The 18,965-nt window shown below is 55.5% G+C and overlaps 1 protein-coding gene across 2 annotated transcripts in view; it reads right to left on the bottom strand.

Moving 5' to 3' along the window:
* Nucleotides 1-1,856: 1,856 nt before the first annotated feature.
* The window catches only part of CACNG5 (calcium voltage-gated channel auxiliary subunit gamma 5), a 28,605-nt gene continuing 11,496 nt past the window's right edge, over nt 1,857-18,965 (bottom strand). Inside the window, exons 1-6 of one of the 2 annotated variants that reach the window (XM_077254694.1) lie at nt 15,031-15,159; nt 13,708-13,942; nt 13,402-13,488; nt 9,140-9,280; nt 5,414-5,559; nt 1,857-5,344 (exon numbers count right to left, since the gene is read on the bottom strand). In XM_077254694.1, the coding sequence (XP_077110809.1) occupies nt 5,087-5,344; nt 5,414-5,559; nt 9,140-9,280; nt 13,402-13,488; nt 13,708-13,903 (828 nt within the window). In that variant the 5' untranslated portion in view covers nt 13,904-13,942; nt 15,031-15,159 and the 3' untranslated portion in view covers nt 1,857-5,086. Of the gene's footprint in view, nt 5,345-5,413; nt 5,560-9,139; nt 9,281-13,401; nt 13,489-13,707; nt 13,943-15,030; nt 15,160-18,965 lie in introns of those variants that run through there. The other variant, XM_077254693.1, reaches the window with a different exon arrangement.

Genomic DNA, 18,965 nt, shown 5'->3' with positions numbered 1-18,965 from the left:
TTTCTTTCTTCTGCTGCATCATCTAAATTTTATGGGATTTCTGAGAATAAATCCTCAAAAAGGAGATTTAGAGATGGGATTATAGAGATGGTCCCGGACCCTGCAGGGGGATAACGCTCCCCTCCGCCTCCACTGTATGGGGGACTCTGTGGAGAGTGGTCTCCGCTGATCTGGGATCACTGATGTGTGAGAGCGTGCCCTATATCTCTGCACTAATGACGCCCCTCATTACCGGAGATGTGCGCAGCGGTGCGGACATAGTGCGCTATATGGCATCTGTGGGGGAGGGGAATCCATGTACAGGGGAATGAGAGGACTTGAACTCTATAGCGCCACCTGTTGGAAGTAGGATAGTCACAATCAACACTGTACCGAGTCTTGTAATAAGACTTAGGAGAAAAGACTAATCAGAATCTCAATTTGCAGACACCGTGTTTGGGGCTATCGGCCCTCGTCAGTGCAAAACTCGCGTAAACTCGGCACCGCGTACAGTGAGGTCACCAGACAGCGATGATGGAGGAGACGGGCGATCACCAGATACTGATGATGGAGGAGATGGGCGGTCACCAGACAGCGATGATGGAGGAGACGGGCGATCACCAGATACTGACGATGGAGGAGACGGGCGGTCACCAGACAGCGATGATGGAGGAGACGGGCGATCACCAGATACTGATGATGGAGGAGATGGGCGGTCACCAGACAGCGATGATGGAGGAGACGGGCGATCACCAGATACTGACGATGGAGGAGACGGGCGGTCACCAGATAGCGATGATGGAGGAGACGGGCGGTCACCAGGTACTGACGATGGAGGAGACAGGCGATCACCAGATACTGATGATGGAGGTGACGGGCGGGCACCAGATACTGACGATGGAGGAGATGGGCGGTCACCAGACAGCGATGATGGAGGAGACAGGCGATCACCAGATACTGATGATGGAGGAGGCGGGCGATCACCAGATAGCGATGATGGAGGAGACGGGCGATCACCAGATACTGACGATGGAGGAGACGGGCGGTCACCAGGTACTGACGATGGAGGAGATGGGCGATCACCAGATACTGACGATGGAGGAGACAGGCGGTCACCAGATACTGATGATGGAGGAGACGGGCGGTCACCAGATACTGACGATGGAGGAGACGGGCGGTCACCAGATACTGATGATGGAGGAGACGGGCGATCACCAGATACTGACGATGGAGGAGACGGGCGATCACCAGATACTGACGATGGAGGAGACGGGCGATCACCAGATACTGACGATGGAGGAGACAGGCGGTCACCAGATACTGACGATGGAGGAGACGGGCGGTCACCAGATACTGACGATGGAGGAGACGGGCGGTCACCAGATACTGAAGATGGAGGAGACGGGCGGTCACCAGATACTGACGATGGAGGAGACGGGCGATCACCAGATACTGACGATGGAGGAGACGGGCGGTCACCAGATACTGACGATGGAGGAGACGGGCGGTCACCAGATACTGACGATGGAGCTGCTCCAAAACTTTGCAACTTTTTAAAAAAGGAGCAATCAATGAAAGAGGAGAAAACATTGGACTTGGCCCACAACACAGAAAACAACACAGGTGAGAACGAGGCGCAAATCAAAGAAAAGCACAAGAACCAGGCACCGCGGCAGCGATGAGCGGCAGTGCCTCGTCCGATGCTCCAGGGCTGCTGCCAATCATTCCTCAGTCTCTCCCATTCATTATCCGGGGTCTGATCGGACATCACACTCATCCTCCATCACTACAACACACAGACAGTCTGATAATCCGGCGCCTGAGGGGCCACTGTCGCTAATCTACAAAACTACAATAATCTGGAAGCTGATCGTCTAGAAAGTCCAATAATCCAGCACTTTATTATGATCCAGGGAGTCTGGGATCCTCACACCCAATTCTAGAAAGTCCGATGATCCGGCAGATGCCGATCCAGAGTGTCCAATAATCTGGGCAAGCGACTGATCTCACAGTCCGATAATCCGGCACCTGTCCGTTCTCCTTGGTGCCGGATCACGTGAATGTTACCGATCTCCTTCATCAGCGGATTTGTAATAAATTCATTAACTCTATGCAGAGCAGGTGAGATGGGCGAGAGCCGCACAACACCGGAGAGAAACGGGCGAGAGCCGCACAACACCAGGGAGAAACGGGCGAGAGCCGAACAACGCCAGGGAGAGATGGGCAAGAGAGGCACAACACAGGAGAGAAATGGGCGAGAGAGGCGCAACTCCAGGAAGAAAGGGGCGAGAGCCGAACAACACCGGGCGAGAGACGCACAACACCGGGGAGAGATGGGCGAGAGCCGCACAACGCCGGGGAGAGGCGGGCGAGAGCCTCACAACACCGGAGAGAGACGGGCGAGAGCCGCACAACACCGGAGAGAAACGGGCGAGAGCCGCACAACACCGGAGAGAAACGGGCGAGAGCCGCACAACACCGGAGAGAAACGGGCGAGAGCCGCACAACACCAGGGAGAAATGGGCGAGAGCCGAACAACGCCAGGGAGAGATGGGCAAGAGAGGCACAACACAGGAGAGAAATGGGCGAGAGAGGCACAACTCCAGGGAGAAAGGGGCGAGAGCCGAACAACACCGGGCGAGAGACGCACAACACCGGGGAGAGATGGGCGAGAGCCGCACAACGCCGGGGAGAGACGGGCGAGAGCCGCACAACGCCGGGGAGAGACGGGTGAGAGAGGCACAACGCCGGGGAGAGACGGGCGAGAGAGGTACAACGCCGGGGAGAGACGGGCGAGAGAGGTACAACGCCGGGGAGAGACGGGCGAGAGCGGCACAACGCCGGGGAGAGACGGGCGAGAGCGGCACAACGCCGGGGAGAGACGGGCGAGAGCGGCACAACGCCGGGGAGAGACGGGCGAGAGCGGCACAACGCCGGGGAGAGACGGGCGAGAGCGGCACAACGCCGGGGAGAGACGGGCGAGAGCGGCACAACGCCGGGGAGAGACGGGCGAGAGCGGCACAACGCCGGGGAGAGACGGGCGAGAGCGGCACAACGCCGGGGAGAGACGGGCGAGAGCGGCACAACGCCGGGGAGAGACGGGCGAGAGCGGCACAACGCCGGGGAGAGACGGGCGAGAGCGGCACAACGCCGGGGAGAGACGGGCGAGAGCGGCACAACGCCGGGGAGAGACGGACGAGAGAGGCACAACGCCGGGGAGAGACGGGCGAGAGAGGCACAACTCCAGGGAGAAAGGGGCGAGAGCCGCACAACGCCGGGGAGAGATGGGCGAGAGAGGCACAACGCTGGGGAGAGACGGACGAGAGAGGCACAACGCCGGGGAGAGATGGGCGAGAGAGGCACAACTCCAGGGAGAAAGGGGCGAGAGCCGCACAACGCCGGGCAAGAGCCGCACAACACCGGGGAGAGACGGGCAAGAGCCGCACAACACCGGGAAGAGACGGGCGAGAGCCGCACAACGCCGGGGAGAGTCGGGCGAGAGCCGGACAACGCAGGGGAGAGACGGGCGAGAGACACATAACACCGGGGAGAGACGGGCAAGAGCTGAACAACTCCTGGCGAGAGATGCACAATGCCGGGGAAAAGACGACTTAAAGACTAATAACTCCGGGCGAGAGACGCAAAACACCGGGGAGAGACGGGCGAGAGCCGAGCAACTCTGGATGAGAGACGAATAACTTTGGGGAGAGATGGGCGAGAGACGCATAATGCCGGTGAGAGACACACAAGGCCGGGCAAGAGATAGGTGAGAGCCAAACGCCGGGCGAGAGACACACAACGCCGGGCAAGAGACGGGCGAGAGAAGCACAACTCCGGACGAGAGACGAACGACGCCGGGCGAAGGATGCTGTCACGGGGTTACCGCGACATTGTGGAGCCAGAAGACCGCAGCACCTAATTGCTCCTACTCCGGTGCTGAGAAGAGGCACTTCTTCATTTTAATGGTGTTTCTTCCTTCTGGCAGAACAGGGGTTAATTGGCCATGTTGGAATTCCCTGTGCTCAGCTGAGCTCGGTTAGCCATTCCTTTCTCCTTTATAATCTGGGCTTTGTTACTAATCCTTGTCAGAGCTAGCATTTGCTGCATGGCTAATGGTGGGAGAGGAGCACATATGAGAAGGAGAGTTGGAGGATTTATCTGTGACTGTTGCTTGGTTTGTATGTGTGGAAATTCCTTATCCTTTTCTGTTTTGCTTTCTTGCCTTTCCTGCACACCCTGTTGGATTCCTCTCTTGTATGTGTGTGAATTTTTTGTATGTCTGGAGTTTTCTGTTAACCCTTGTTTGTGTTGCCTTGTCGGGTTGGTGTACTACGGTGCACAGTAGCGCCCCCTCTTCCCTGGGTGGCGGAAGAGAACAGACGGAGGGCTGTCTTAGGAGATAAGGCAAGGTCAGAGGCCCCGGCCTCTTCACGTTCAGAAGTATCCCTGGGAATAGGGCGGGCTAGGGCTCCCCCTAGTGTTAGGGACAGGCAAGAAGCCCCTGGTCACACGATAGATGTGTTGTGATAGACGCACAACTCTGGGCAAGAGACACGCAAAACTTTGTGTGACAGCCAGGAGAAAGACAGGTGAGAGAAGCACAACGCCAGAAGTCACGCAGCAAACGATAGTTAATAAAACAGGAATATCCCAGAATGTGGAAACTTATCCTCTATCTCAGAGCAGCAAAAACAACCACGATATAAGAGCAGAACAGTGACTGCAGCTCTGGAGGTGACTGGAGTATTTGACCTGATGTAACAGCAGAATAGTGAGTGCAGCTCTGGAGGTGACTGGAGGATAAATCAGGATGTAACATCAGAAGAGTGACTGCAGGATAAGAAATGATATGACAGCAGAATAGTGACTGCAGCTCTGGAGGTGACTGGAGTATACCAGGATTCCGTGTCCTTCCACTGTGGTGGTTCCACTCACTAGACTGTAGACGCCTCTGGGGGTGTTGAACTCTTTGGCCCGGTTGCGGCTGTGCAGAGCTGGTTTTCCTACCTACGGGGGGCTCATGTGCGGCCGGGACTCCTGTGACCGGCTCTGGTGGACCCCCGGACACGTGTGGGGGCGGTGGATGAGTCCTAGGGGTCCGGTCGGTTCAGCAGGGGGAGGATGACATCTGGTCATAGTCAGGACACTTCAGCAGCGCCGGGTAGTTGGACCCCATCGGCAGCGAGGCCTCGCTGGAGATATCTGAGGGGCTCCGGCCCCTCGCCCATGCCTCGGGGTGCAGGAATTGGCCGGAGTAGTCGGAGCAGTTGCTGAGCCGCGGCCGGTAGTAGCCGGGGTGCGGCCGGTAGGCGTCCTCCGCCGTATACCGCTTCATGAACAGGTAGACGGACATCACCCCCGCACTCTGTGGAAGACACCCTGCTATTAGCACCTCACCGTTACCGTACAACTACCCCCATCATCCGCCACCTACCTCCGTCAGCAGAAAGGAGATAGCAGCGAAGGCGAAGGACCAGCCGTACTTGTAGCCAAAGACAGACTCCGCGTCCCGCGGCCGATTCAGGAGCTCATCATTAATGCTGGAAATGTAGAGAACCAGCCCGACCACCAGAGAGAGACCTGAGAGGCAAGAGTGGCCCGTGAGTCATCACTGTATACAGAGAGAGATCTGAGAGGCAAGAGTGGCCCATGAGTTATCATTGTACACAAAGAGAGACCTGCGGGGTAAGAGCGTCCTGTGAGTCATCACTGTATACAGAGAGAGACCTGCGGGGCAAGAGTGGCCCGTGAGTCATCACTGTATACAGAGAGAGATCGGAGAGGCAATAGTGGCCCGTGAGTCATCACTGTATACAGAGAGAGAGACCTGAGAGGCAAGAGTGGCCCGTGAGTCATCACTGTATAGAGAGAGACCTGAGAGGCAAGAGTGGCCCGTGAGTCATCACTGTATACAGAGAGAGATCTGAGGGGTGAGAGCGGTACATGAGTCATCACTGAGAACAGAGGTGGTCTCAGGCAGGTGGTGGTATTTGGGGGGTCTAACGACAGATGGTAAATTAAAGAAGGTGGCCCTCACCCTCGGGGTATAAGAATCCTTTATCGAGTCATGATGGGGACTGTCAGGAAATAGGAAAGTGATGATTACTTCACTTACACATACAGGGCTCTCAGCTGCAGTTTCCTCTGCCTGCCAACACAAGGCTGGAATTCTAAGCCACTCTTTCTCCCTCTTCCTGTGTGTGTAATCCTAAACCCCTCATTTCCCCCCTCCCTCAAGAATTTATATGGCTCTATGCTGCGACAGACAAGTCTGTCTACCCTCCTCATTCCTCCCTCCCACCTGGTACTGGCTAGAACTGGTCCAGAAAGCATGAGATTCTATTGTTCTTTTAAGGGTATATATATTGGCACCAATCAGAGCAAGAGATATAAGGATTATATATTCCGGATGTCCATCGAGAGATCAATAACCCCATGAAATCGCTAGAAGCTAAACCCAAAGAGTGCAAGGGGCAGGTTTCTCCGTAAGCGGGTTGTGTAACTACGCCGTGTTTACACTAAAAAGAATCGTCCTGACGTGGCGCACCTTCAGATCATTGTGTCTTTAATATACGAGGTTCATACAGCGAGCTAGGCATTAAAATGGTTGCCATAACTCTAAGAAAAGGGGAGAATTCAGCCTCTAAGTGAGGTCATCACAGGGGGAGTGCCTTGGTTTTAGGCTAGGAAATAAGTGAGCGAAGCAGCAGGCTTCACGTGTCTTTGTCTGGTGTCTAGCTGCTCTACAGATGTGTGGTATGCATCTAGATGTGTCCCCTCTTCCACAGCACACGGTCAGCCATGAGATCAGATGACATAACGATATGTAAACGTTTTTTCAACTTTAATCCTTTTTTTATTTGTAATTGTACAGTACATACGATACTTGTCTTCTTTATAATACCTTTTTATACCTCTGTACACACTGCCTACCTTTTTTGGAGTAAAATAAAAAATTACTAGCTTTGTCTCTCCTTGCTCTATAACGTACGGTCACATCCTCAGAAGTGAATTATGCTACTAATCAGGGTGGGCTCCGGACCCTTTAATAATTAAGAAATCGGAGCTGGTGGCAGCGGGATTTGTCCTGTGCGATTGGGAGGCTTTGTAGCGACGGCGGAGTTGATAATTATTGTTCCCGCCTGAGTGGGAGTAGTTATATCGCCCTCGCTGCAGTGTGCCCATTAGCCAGTACATAGCAGGCAGCCTTTCTGGCGACTAATTATCCTAGGTGCGGTACTGGTCTGACCTGAGGGTAAGGGGGCCACCAGAGAGCTGCAAGTCCCAAACTGGAACTGGGAAGTGGGATATAGATAAATCCCCTTCAGAAAGAACCAGGGGTAACCAAACAACACCGGTTCATGACAAGTTGGTGTAAGTGGTGGGGATGATAATGGTATCTTCCCCAGGAACAATAACAGGGTTCACCTTCTTCTCTATTGGACTCTGTGTTTTCATTTGTTTTTTTTGGGTGGGCTCCTGGACTCTGACAGCGGCCTGTGGTTTGTGTGCAGGCTGAGAACGTTTCACACAGCTCCCCGCAAGGGATTTGGTGCCAGTAGTTCCCACTTTTTTTCTGCCATTTTCTATAAATTACCCAATGGATGAGAGTGTGTCATTTATAGGGGTCTTGAGCGAGTGGGTGAGCAGTGGACGGGTGTCCTGGGTGAGCTGTGGATGGGGGTCCTTGCGGCTCCTAGTGGGGGGCTGCTATTTATGGAGGCCCAGGGAAACGTGTGGCATATTATTTGCGGGGAGGTCATAGGACTACAGTATATTATGAATTCTGGGGTTCTGAAGGAGGGGGATTCGGGGTGGGACAAGACAGTTCAGGTGAAGATCTGCCACTAATCTATCCTGGCAGTAGGTGGCGCCACTAACAGAACTGCATATTACTATCTGCATTATAGGAAATCACAACTGTGCTAATCCCAGATTACAGGGTCCGGAAACATCGGAACAGGGGGAGACACTACAAAGTGACATGTTATAGCAGGCACTGAAATACTCTGTGCTGCTGGGGATCCTGATCCTCCTCCATGTAACTCTCAGCTGTGATCTCCTCTCCTGACATCCTCTGTGCTGCTGGGGATCCTGCTCCTCCTCCATGTAACTCTCAGCTGTGATCTCCTCTCTCCTGACATCCTCTGTGCTGCTGGGATCCTGCTCCTCCTCCATGTAACTCTCAGCTGTGATCTCCTCCTCTCCTGACATCCTCTGTGCTGCTGGGGATCCTGCTCCTCCTCCATGTAACTCTCAGCTGTGATCTCCTCCTCTCCTGACATCCTCTGTGCTGCTGGGGATCCTGCTCCTCCTCCATGTAACTCTCAGCTGTGATCTCCTCTCTCCTGACATCCTCTGTGCTGCTGGGGATCCTGCTCCTCCTCCATGTAACTCTCAGCTGTGACCTCCTCTCCTGACATCCTCTGTGCTGCTGGGGATCCTGCTCCTCCCTCATGTAACTCTCAGCTGTGATCTCCTCCTCTCCTGACATCCTCTGTGCTGCTGGGGATCCTGCTCCTCCTTCATGTAACTCTCAGCTGTGATCTCCTCTCCTGACATCCTCTGTGCTGCTGGGGATCCTGCTCCTCCTCCATGTAACTCTGAGCTGTGATCTCCTCCTCTCCTGACATCCTCTGTGCTGCTGGGATCCTGCTCCTCCTCCATGTAACTCTCAGCTGTGACCTCCTCTCCTGACATCCTCTGTGCTGCTGGGGATCCTGCTCCTCCCTCCATGTAACTCTCAGATGTGATCTCCTCCTCTCCTGACATCCTCTGTGCTGCTGGGATCCTGCTCCTCCTCCATGTAACGCTCAGCTGTGATCTCCTCTCCTGACATCCTCTGTGCTGCTGGGATCCTGCTCCTCCTCCATGTAACTCTCAGCTGTGATCTCCTCCTCTCCTTACATCCTCTGTGCTGCTGGGGATCCTGCTCCTCCTCCATGTAACTCTCAGCTGTGATCTCCTCCTCTCCTGACATCCTCTGTGCTGCTGGGATCCTGCTCCTCCTCCATGTAACTCTCAGCTGTGATCTCCTCTCCTGACATCCTCTGTGCTGCTGGGATCCTGCTCCTCCTCCATGTAACTCTCAGCTGTGATCTCCTCTCTCCTGACATCCTCTGTGCTGCAGCTCTCTGCTTATCCCATAGTGAATACTCACCAGAGAGGATGAAGAAGATGCCGGAGACGAAGGCCAGGATGGTCCGGTGAGGGCGGATGTGTCCCACATTATTAAGGATGAAGCCGATGAACATGAAGAACAGGCTGACCAGGGGGAAGGGGGTGGCCGAGCGGATCATTTCTGGAAGGGCAGAGAGGAGAGGTCATCAGTGTCCTGAGAGGGCAATGATGGGACAAAAAGGGGAACAGTGGGAACATTTACCATTCATTTCCCTTATAACCTGTAGGTGGCGCTGCAGCTCTGTTATTAGAGTCATACATCCCAGCAGGAATGCCCTCCATCTAATGTGTATGGGGGTGTGACAACTGTCAAACGAGTGTGGAGGGAGGAGTCTGGAGGGACCGAGGAGGAGTGTGGAGGGATGAGGAGTCTGGTTTTGGGAGGAGAGGGAGGGAGGAGTCTGGAGAGAGGGAGGGGTCTGGAGAGAGGAGGAGCCTGTCAGGAGGGAAGAGTCTGGAGGGACAAGAAGTCTGGAGGCCTGAGGAGTCTGTAGGGAGGAGCAGGGGTTTGAAGGGAAAAGGAGTATGAAAAGAGGGGGGAGTCTGTTGGGAGGGAGGAGTCTGGAGGGAAGGAGAAGTCTGGAGGGAGGGAGGAGTCTGGAGGGAGGAAGACGGAGTCTGGAGGGAGGGAAGAGTCTAGAAAGAGGAGTCTGGAGAGAGGAGTCAGGAGGGAGGGGTCTGGATGGAGGAGCCTGGAGGGAGGGAGGAGAAAGTCAGAAGGAGGAGTCTGGAGTGAGGAGGTTGTGTCTGGAGTAAGGAGGGTGTGTCTGGAGTGAGGAGGACTCTGGAGTAAGGAGGACTCTGGAGTGAGGAGGAGGACACTGGAGGGAGGAAGGGAGGAGAAGGAGTCTGAAGGGAGGAAGATTCTGGTGGGAGGAAGGAGTCTGGAGAGAAGGAGAAGGAGTCTGGAGGGAGGAAGGAGGAGTCTGGAGGGAAGGAGGAGTCGGGAAGGAGGGAGAGGAGGAGTCGGGAGGGAGGAGGAATCTGGAGGAAGGGAGGGAGGAGTCTGGAGGAAGGGAGGGAGGAGTCTGGAGGGAGTGATGGAGGGAGGCGAGTAGAGGCAGGGAGAAGAGGGAGGAAGAAGGAGTCGAGGGAGGGAGAGGAGAAGTTGGGAGGGTGAAGGAGGAGTCTGCAGGGAGAGAGGAGGAATCTGGAGTGAGAGAGGAGTCTGGAGGGAGAGGAGGAGTCTGGAAGGAGGGAGTAGGAGTCTGGAGGGAGGCATCTGTAGGGAGAGAGGAGGAAGGAGTCTGGAGGGAGGGAGAGAGAATGGAGGAGTCTGCAGGAAGGGTAGGAGGAGTCTTGAGGGAAAGAAGAGGAGTCTGGAGTGAGGAGGAGTTGGGAGGAAGGAGGAGTCTGGAGGGAGGAGGAGTCTGATGGGAAGGATGGAGGAGACTGGAGGGAGGGAAGAGGAGTCTGGAAGGAGGGAGTTAGAGGAGGAGGAGTCTGGAGGATGAGTCTGGAGTGAGGAGGATGTGTCTGGAGGAGGAGTCTGGAGGGAGGGAGAAAGGAGAAAAAGTCTGGAGGGAGGAGGAGTCCGGAGGAAGTGATGGAGGGAGGAGGAGGATACTGGAGGCAGGGAGAAAAGGAGGGAAGGAGGATTCTGGAGGGAGGGAGAAGAGGAGGAGGAGTCTAGAGAGAGGGAGGAAGGAGAAGGAGTCTGGAGGGAGAGAGAAGGAAGGAGGAAGGAGGAGTCTGAAGGGAAGGAGAAAGGATGGAGGAGTCTGCAGGAAGGGTAGGAGAAGTCTTGAGGGAAAGAGGAGGAGTCTGGGGAGGGAGGAGTCTGGAAGGAGGGAGGAGTCTGGAGTGAGGAGTTTAGAGGGAGGAAGGAGGAGTCTGGTAGGAAGGAGGAGGAGTCTGGAGTGAGGAGGAGTCTGGAGTGAGGAAGGAGAAAAAGTCTGGAGGGATGAGGAGTCCAGAGGAAGTGATGGAGAGAGGAGGAGGATACTACAGGCAGGGAGAAGAGGAGGGAAGGAGGAAGGAGGATTCTGGAGAGAGGGAGGAAGGAGTCTGGAGGGAGTGGGGAAGGAGTCTGGAGGGAGGAGGAGTCTGGAGGGAGGAGGAGGAGTTTGGAGGGAGGAAGGAGGAGTCTGGAGGGAGGTGGAAGACAGGGGAGTTTGCAGGGAGGAGGAGGACAGAGGAGGAAGGAGTCTGGAGGGACGGAGGAGGAGTCTGGAGGGAGGAGAAGTCTGGAGAGAGGAGGAGTTTGGAGGGAAGTAGAGTCTGGAGGGAGGAGGAGTCTGGAGGGAGGAAGGAGTCTGGAAAGAGGAGTCTGTAGGGAGGGAAGATTCTGTAGGGAGGGAGGAGTCGGGAGGAAGGAGGAGGAGTCTGGAGGGAGGAGGCATCTGGAGGGAGGAGGAGTCTGGAGGGAGAGGAGGAGGAGTCGGGAAGGAGGGATAGGAGGAGGAGTCTGGAAGGAGAGGAGGAGTCAGGAAGGAGGAGTCTGGAGGGAGAAGGAGGAGTCTGGAGTGAGAAGGAGTCTGGAGGGAGGGACAAGGAGTCTGAAGGGAGGAAGATTCTGCTGGGAAGGAGGAAGGAGTCTGGAGGGTGGAGGAGTCTGGATGGAGGGAGATAGAGGAGGAGTCTGGATTGAGGAGCCTAGAGGGAGGGAGAAAAAGTCTGGAGGGAGGAGAATACTGGAAGCAGGGAGAAGAGGAGGAAGGAAGAAGGAGTCTGGAAGAAGGGAGGGAGTAGGAGGAGTCGAGTGAGGAGGGTGAGTCGAGTGAGGAGGGTGAGTGGAGTGAGGAGGGTGAGTCTGGAGGGAGGAGGAGGAGTCTGGAGGGAGGAAGATTCTGGTGGGAAGGAGGAGTCTGGAGGGAGGAGTCTGGAGGATGAGTCTGGAGGGAAGAGGATGAGTCTGGAGTGAGGAGGAGTCTGGAGCGAGGGAGGAAGGAGAAAAAGTATGGAGGGAGGAGGAGGAGTCTGGAGGGAGGGAGAGGAGGGAGGAGTCTGGAAGGAGGGATGAAGGAGAAGGAATCTGGAGGGAGGGAGAGGAGTCGGGAGGGAGAGGAGTCAGGAGGGAGGAGTCTGGATGGAGGGCTCTTGAGGGAGGAGTCTGAAGGAAGGTAAGGAGGCATCTAGAGGAAGGAGTCTGGAGGAAGGAGGAGGAGTCTGGAGGGAGGAGGAGTCTGGAGGGAGTGAGGAAGGAGGAGTCTGGAAGGAGGGGAGGAGTCTGGTGGAAGGGAGGGTGGAGGACAGAGGAGTCTGCAGGGAGAAGAACAGAGGAGGAGTCTGGAGGATGATAAAGGAGGAGTCTGGAGGGAGGACAGAAGATTAACCTGAAGGGAGGAGAAGGAGGACAGAAGAGGAGCCTGGAGGTAGGAGAAGAGAGGAGGAACCAGGATGAAGGACAGAGGAAGAGCCTGGAGGGAGAACAGAGAAGGAGCCAAAAGGAAGGAGAATGAGGACAGAGGTGGAGCCTGAAGGGAGGAGAACAGAGGAGAGAGAAGGAGGACAGAGGAGGAGCCAGGAGGGAGGAGGACAGAGTAGGAGCCTGGAGGGAGAAGGACAGAGGAAAAGTCTGGAGGGAGGAGGACAGAGGAGAAGCCTGGGAGGAGAAAGAGGACAGAAGAGAAGGACAGAGGATCCAAGAGGGAGGAGAAAGAGGACAGAGTAGCCTGGAAGGAGGAGAAGGAGGACAAAGGAGGAGAAAGGAGGAGGACAGAGTAGGAGCCTGAAGGGAGGGAGAAAGAGAGGAGGAGCCTGGAGGGAGGAGGAGGACAGAGGAGGAGTCTGGAGGGAGGAGGAGGATAGAGAAGGAGAAAGGAGAATGAGGACAGAGGAGGAGCCTGAAGAGAGGAGGAGCCTGGAGGTAGGAGGACAGAGGAGGAGTCTGAAGAAAGGAGAAGGACAGAAGAGGAGCCTGGAGGAAGGGAGGAGGACAGAGGAGGAGCCTGAAGGGAGAAAGACAGAGGAGGAGCCTTGAGGGAGGAGGAGGAGGAGTCTGGAGGGAGGAGAAGGAGGACAGAGGAGGAGAAAGGAGAATGAGGACAGAGGAGGAGCCTGAAGGGAGAAGGACAGAAGAGGAGCCTGGAGGGAGGGAGGACAGAGGAGGAGCAGTCTGAAGAAAGGAGGACAGAGGAGCCTGGAGGGATGACAGAGGAGCCTGGAGAGAGGACAGAGGGGTGTCCCTTTGTCCCTTGACCCTGTATCGGCCTTTTGCCCCAGGAGACACTTGTATTGGTGCCCTTTGCCCCCGGTGACCCTGTATTGGTGGCTGGTCCTGTAGTGGCAGGTATTACTTACTCAGGACACTGACTGTGGACTCTGAGGTCATCTGGACGTTCATGGGCATCACATACTCTATGGTGAAGCAGCGACCACGCTCCTCACCTACAACACAGACGATCTGCCTGTAAATCACAGGAGGCGGGTGCTACAGTATGATGTCACGGAATACAGGGTGTGATGTCACGGAATACAGGGTGTGATGTCACGGAATACAGGGTGTGATGTCACTGAATACAGGGTGTGACGTCACTACATACAGGGGTGTGACATCATGCACAGCAGCACATGACTCCGGGTCATGACCCCCCATGTTGCCCCTACCTGCTAGGAAGCAGACTCTCCAGAGCCCGGAGTGCAGCGACATTTTGATCTCGGTGGTCTGGTTTTGGGGCAGGAGGACCCCCTCCTCCAGGTAGAGCCAGTAATCAGTGCTGACAGCAACCCCCAGGAGCCCCAGAGCGCACACTGCAAACACACTGCTGAGCAGCGTCAGGGCTCTCCTGCTGCAGACCCCCATCCCACGGAGCGGCCCACCCGACCGCGGACAGAGAGGGACCTGCAAGACAAGGGGAAGACACCTGAAAATGTGAGACCGCAGAGACACAGATGGGGGTACAGCTGGGGTCAGGGCCGGCTCCATGTTTTTATGGGTCCTGGGCGAAAGAGTCCCAGTGGGCCCCTTTAACACATACCACAATTCATAATGCACCGATACGGCAGAGAAATATAGGTATAGTACAATCCCAAAGATTTCACTTACTTCTTACATTACATGAGTGATATCTATTGTACATTCTACATTAGCTCAGAAACCGGACAGTATAGTCCTCTATACAGAATATTGAGCCCCATATATTGCTCCAAACAGAATAATGAGCCCCATATATTGCCCCATGCAGTATAATGGCCCCACATAGTGCTCCATACAGTATAATGGGCACCACATAGTGCTCCATACAGAATATTGAGCCCCATATATTGCTCCAAACAGAATAATGAGCCCCATATATTGCCCCATAGAGTATAATGGCCCCACATAGTGCTCCATACAGTATAATTCGCACCACATAGTCCTCTATACAGAATAATGAGCCCCATATATTGCTCCAAACAGAATAATGAGCCTCATATAATGCTCCATAGAGTATAATGGGCACCACAGAGTGCTCCATACAGAATGAGCCGCATATATTGCTCCATACGGAATTGACCCCATATGGGCCACATATCATTCTCCATACAGTATATGATGGGCCCCATACAGTATAATGAGTCCCATATAGTGCTCCATACAGAATGGGCCCCATATGATGCTCCATACAGAATGGGTCCCATATAATGTTTCACAAATAATTGGCCCCATAAGATGCTCCATGTATAATGGGCCCCATATAATGCTCCATATATAATTGGCCATATAAAATGCTCCATATATAATTAGTCCCATAAGATGCTCCATATTAAATTGGCCCCATATAATGCTCCCTATAGATTTGGCTTCATAAGATGCTCCCTATATTATTGGCCCCATAAGATGCTCCATATAGAATTAGCCCCATATAATGCTCCATATATGGGCCCCTTCTGATGGTCCCCATATATTGCTCCAAATATGAAAAAAAAAATAAAAAATGAAATACTCACCTCTCGTTGCGTGTCGCTGCTCTGGACTCCTCAGCGTCTTCATGCTCTCTGTGCTGCGACTGCTCAGGCAGAGGGCGCGCACTGGTGACGTCATCGCGCCCTCTGACCTGAACGTCACCGTCAGAGGATGGAAGACGATGCAGCGCTGGAACCGGGAGAGGTAAGTAATGTATCGCAAGTGCCGGGGCCCGGACCAGGCGATGGGTCCACTCGCGGGAGCCGGCACTATAGCGCTCCAGTGTCCCCGACGGCGAGTGGGCCCCCTGCCTGCTCAGGGCCCCGGCACTTGCCCGGGTGCTGACGCCGGCCCTGACTGGGGTACAGCAATACTGCCGGGGTACAGTGATACTGCTGGGGTACAGCCACACACTGCCGGGGTACAGAGATACTGCTGGGGTACAGCCACACACTGCCGGGGTACAGCGATACTGCTGGGGTATAACCACACACTGACGGGGTACAGAGATACTGCTGGGGTACAGCCACACACTGCCGGGGTACAGAAATACTGCTGGGGTACAGCCACACACTGCCGGGGTACAGCGATACTGCTGGGGTACAGCCACACACTGCCGGGGTACAGCGTTACTGCCAGGGTACAGCCACACACTGCCGGGGTACAGAAATACTGCCGGGGTACAGCGATACTGCTGGGGTACAGCCACCCACTGCCGGGGTACAGCGTTACTGCCAGGGTACAGCCACCCACTACCGGGGTACAGCGTTACTGCCAGGGTACAGCCACACACTGCCGGGGTACAGAAATACTGCCGGGGTACAGCGATACTGCTGGGGTACAGCCACCCACTGCCGGGGTACAGCGTTACTGCCAGGGTACAGCCACACACTGCCGGGGTACAGTGATACTGCCGGGGTACAGCAATACTGCCGGGGTACAGTGATACTGCTGGGGTACAGCCACACACTGCCGGGGGACAGTGATACTGCTGGGGTACAGCCACACACTGCCGGGGTACAGAGAAACTGCTAGGGTACAGCCACACACTGCCGGGGTACAGTCACACACTGCCATGGTACAGCGATACTGCTGGGGTATAACCACACACTGACGGGGTACAGCGATATTGCTGGGGTACAGCCACACACTGACGGGGTACAGCGTTACTGCCAGGGTACAGCCACACACTGCCGGGGTAAAGAAATACTGCCGGGGTACAGCGATACTGCTGGGGTACAGCCACCCACTGCCGGGGTACAGCGTTACTGCCAGGGTACAGCCACCCACTACCGGGGTACAGCGTTACTGCCAGGGTACAGCCACACACTGCCGGGGTACAGAAATACTGCCGGGGTACAGCGATACTGCTGGGGTACAGCCACCCACTGCCGGGGTACAGCGTTACTGCCAGGGTACAGCCACACACTGCCGGGGTACAGTGATACTGCCGGGGTACAGCAATACTGCCGGGGTACAGTGATACTGCTGGGGTACAGCCACACACTGCCGGGGGACAGTGATACTGCTGGGGTACAGCCACACACTGCCGGGGTACAGAGAAACTGCTAGGGTACAGCCACACACTGCCGGGGTACAGTCACACACTGCCATGGTACAGCGATACTGCTGGGGTATAACCACACACTGACGGGGTACAGCGATATTGCTGGGGTACAGCCACACACTGACGGGGTACAGAAATACTGCTGGGGTACAGCCACACACTGCCGGGGTACAGCGATACTGCTGGGGTACAGCCACACACTGCCGGGGTACAGCGATACTGCTGGGGTACAGCCACCCACTGCCGGGGCACAGCGATACTGCTGGGGTACAGCCACCCACTGCCGGGGTACAGCGTTACTGCCAGGGTACAGCCACACACTGCCGGGGTACAGAAATACTGCCGGGGTACAGCGATACTGCTGGGGTACTGCCACACACTGCCGGGGTACAGTGATACTGCAGGGTTACAGCAATACTGCCGGGGTACAGTGATACTGCTGGGGTACAGCCACACACTGCCGGGGGACAGTGATACTGCTGGGGTACAGCCACACACTGCCGGGGTACAGAGATACTGCTAGGGTACAGCCACACACTGCCGGGGTACAGTCACACACTGCCAGGGTACAGCGATACTGCTGGGGTATAACCACACACTGACGGGGTACAGCGATATTGCTGGGGTACAGCCACACACTGACGGGGTACAGAAATACTGCTGGGGTACAGCCACACACTGCCGGGGTACAGAAATACTGCTGGGGTACAGCCACACACTGCCGGGGTACAGCGATACTGCTGGGGTACAGCAACCCACTGCCGGGGTACAGCGATACTGCTGGGGTACAGCCACCCACTGCCGGGGTACAGCGTTACTGCCAGGGTACAGCCACACACTGCCGGGGTACAGCGATACTGCTGGGGTACAGCCACCCACTGCCGGGGTACAGCGATACTGCTGGGGTACAGCCACACACTGCTGGGGTACTGCCACGCAACCGGGGATTTTGTCATACATCTGTGGATACAGTAATACAGTAGAAGAGAAAAAAGTATAGACAGCAATAAAGAGGTACAGCTGCAGAGGCAATAATACAGCCGCAGAGGTAAAGACACAGCCGCAGAGACACTGTCACGGCCACAGAGGCACAAACTAGAAGGTAGCTGAAAGCACAACTGTTTCAGAGGGATGCCTGTCCTAGTTCCACGGACCAAAGTGGAAGTGTACATACCCAAACAAAGTGAAGGACAGCATCCTTTCCAGGTGAAAAAAACTCCCTTTATTGTGCCAAATGCGACGTTTCAACCATCAAAGGTATTTTTCAAGCTTGAAAAAGACCTTTGATGGTTGAAACGTTGCATTTGGCACAATAAAGGGAGTTTTTTTCACCTGGAATGGATGCTGTCCTTTACTTTGTTTGGGTAGCCACAGAGGCACAGTCACAGCCACAGAGGCACAGTCACAGAGGCACAGTCACAGCCGCAGAGGCACAGTCACAGCAGCAGAGGCACTGTCACGGCAGCAGAGGCACTGTCACGGCAGCAGAGGCACTGTCACGGCAGCAGAGGCACAGTCACAGCCGCAGAGGCACAGTCACAGCCCCAGATGGAAAGATACAGCCACAGAGGCAAAGTCACAGCCGCAGAGGCACAGTCACGGCCACAGAGACACTGTCATGGCAGCAGAGGCACACTCACGGCATCAGAGGCACAGTCACGGCCCAAGAGGCACAGTCACGGCCCCAGATGGAAAGATACAGCCACAGAGGCACAGTCACGGCAGCAGAGGCACACTCATGGCCGCAGAGGCACCGTCACAGCCACAGAGGCACAGTCACAGCCACAGAGGCACAGTCACGGCCCCAGAGGCACAGTCACAGCCGCAGAGGCACAGTCACAGCCGCAGAGGCACAGTCACGGCCCCAGAGGCACAGTCACAGCCCCAGAGGCACAGTCACAGCCCCAGAGGCACAGTCACGGCCCCAGATGGAAAGATACAGCCATAGAGGCACAGTCACGGCCCCAGATGGAAAGATACAGCCACAAAGGCACAGTCACGGCAGCAGAGGCACACTCACGGCCGCAGAGGCACCGTCACAGCCACAGAGGCGCAGTCACAGCCACAAAGGCACAGTCACGGCCCCAGATGGAAAGATACAGCCACAGAGGCACAGTCACGGCAGCAGAGGCACACTCACGGCCACAGAGGCACAGTCACAGCGGCACAGTCACAGCCACAGAAGCACAGTCACAGCCACAGATGGAAAGATACAGCCACAGAGGCACAGTCACAGCCGCAGAGGCACAGTCACGGCCCCAGATGGAAAGATACAGCCACAGAGGCACAGTCACAGCCCCAGATGGAAAGATACAGCCACACAGGCACAGTCACGGCCCCAGATGGAAAGATACAGCCACACAGGCACAGTCACGGCAGCAGAGGCACACTCACGGTCGCAGAGGCACCGTC

Source organism: Ranitomeya variabilis, chromosome 4 (genome assembly GCF_051348905.1).
Source record: "Ranitomeya variabilis isolate aRanVar5 chromosome 4, aRanVar5.hap1, whole genome shotgun sequence".
NCBI lineage: Eukaryota > Metazoa > Chordata > Amphibia > Anura > Dendrobatidae > Ranitomeya > Ranitomeya variabilis.
This window is presented reverse-complemented; position numbering and strand designations above follow the sequence as displayed.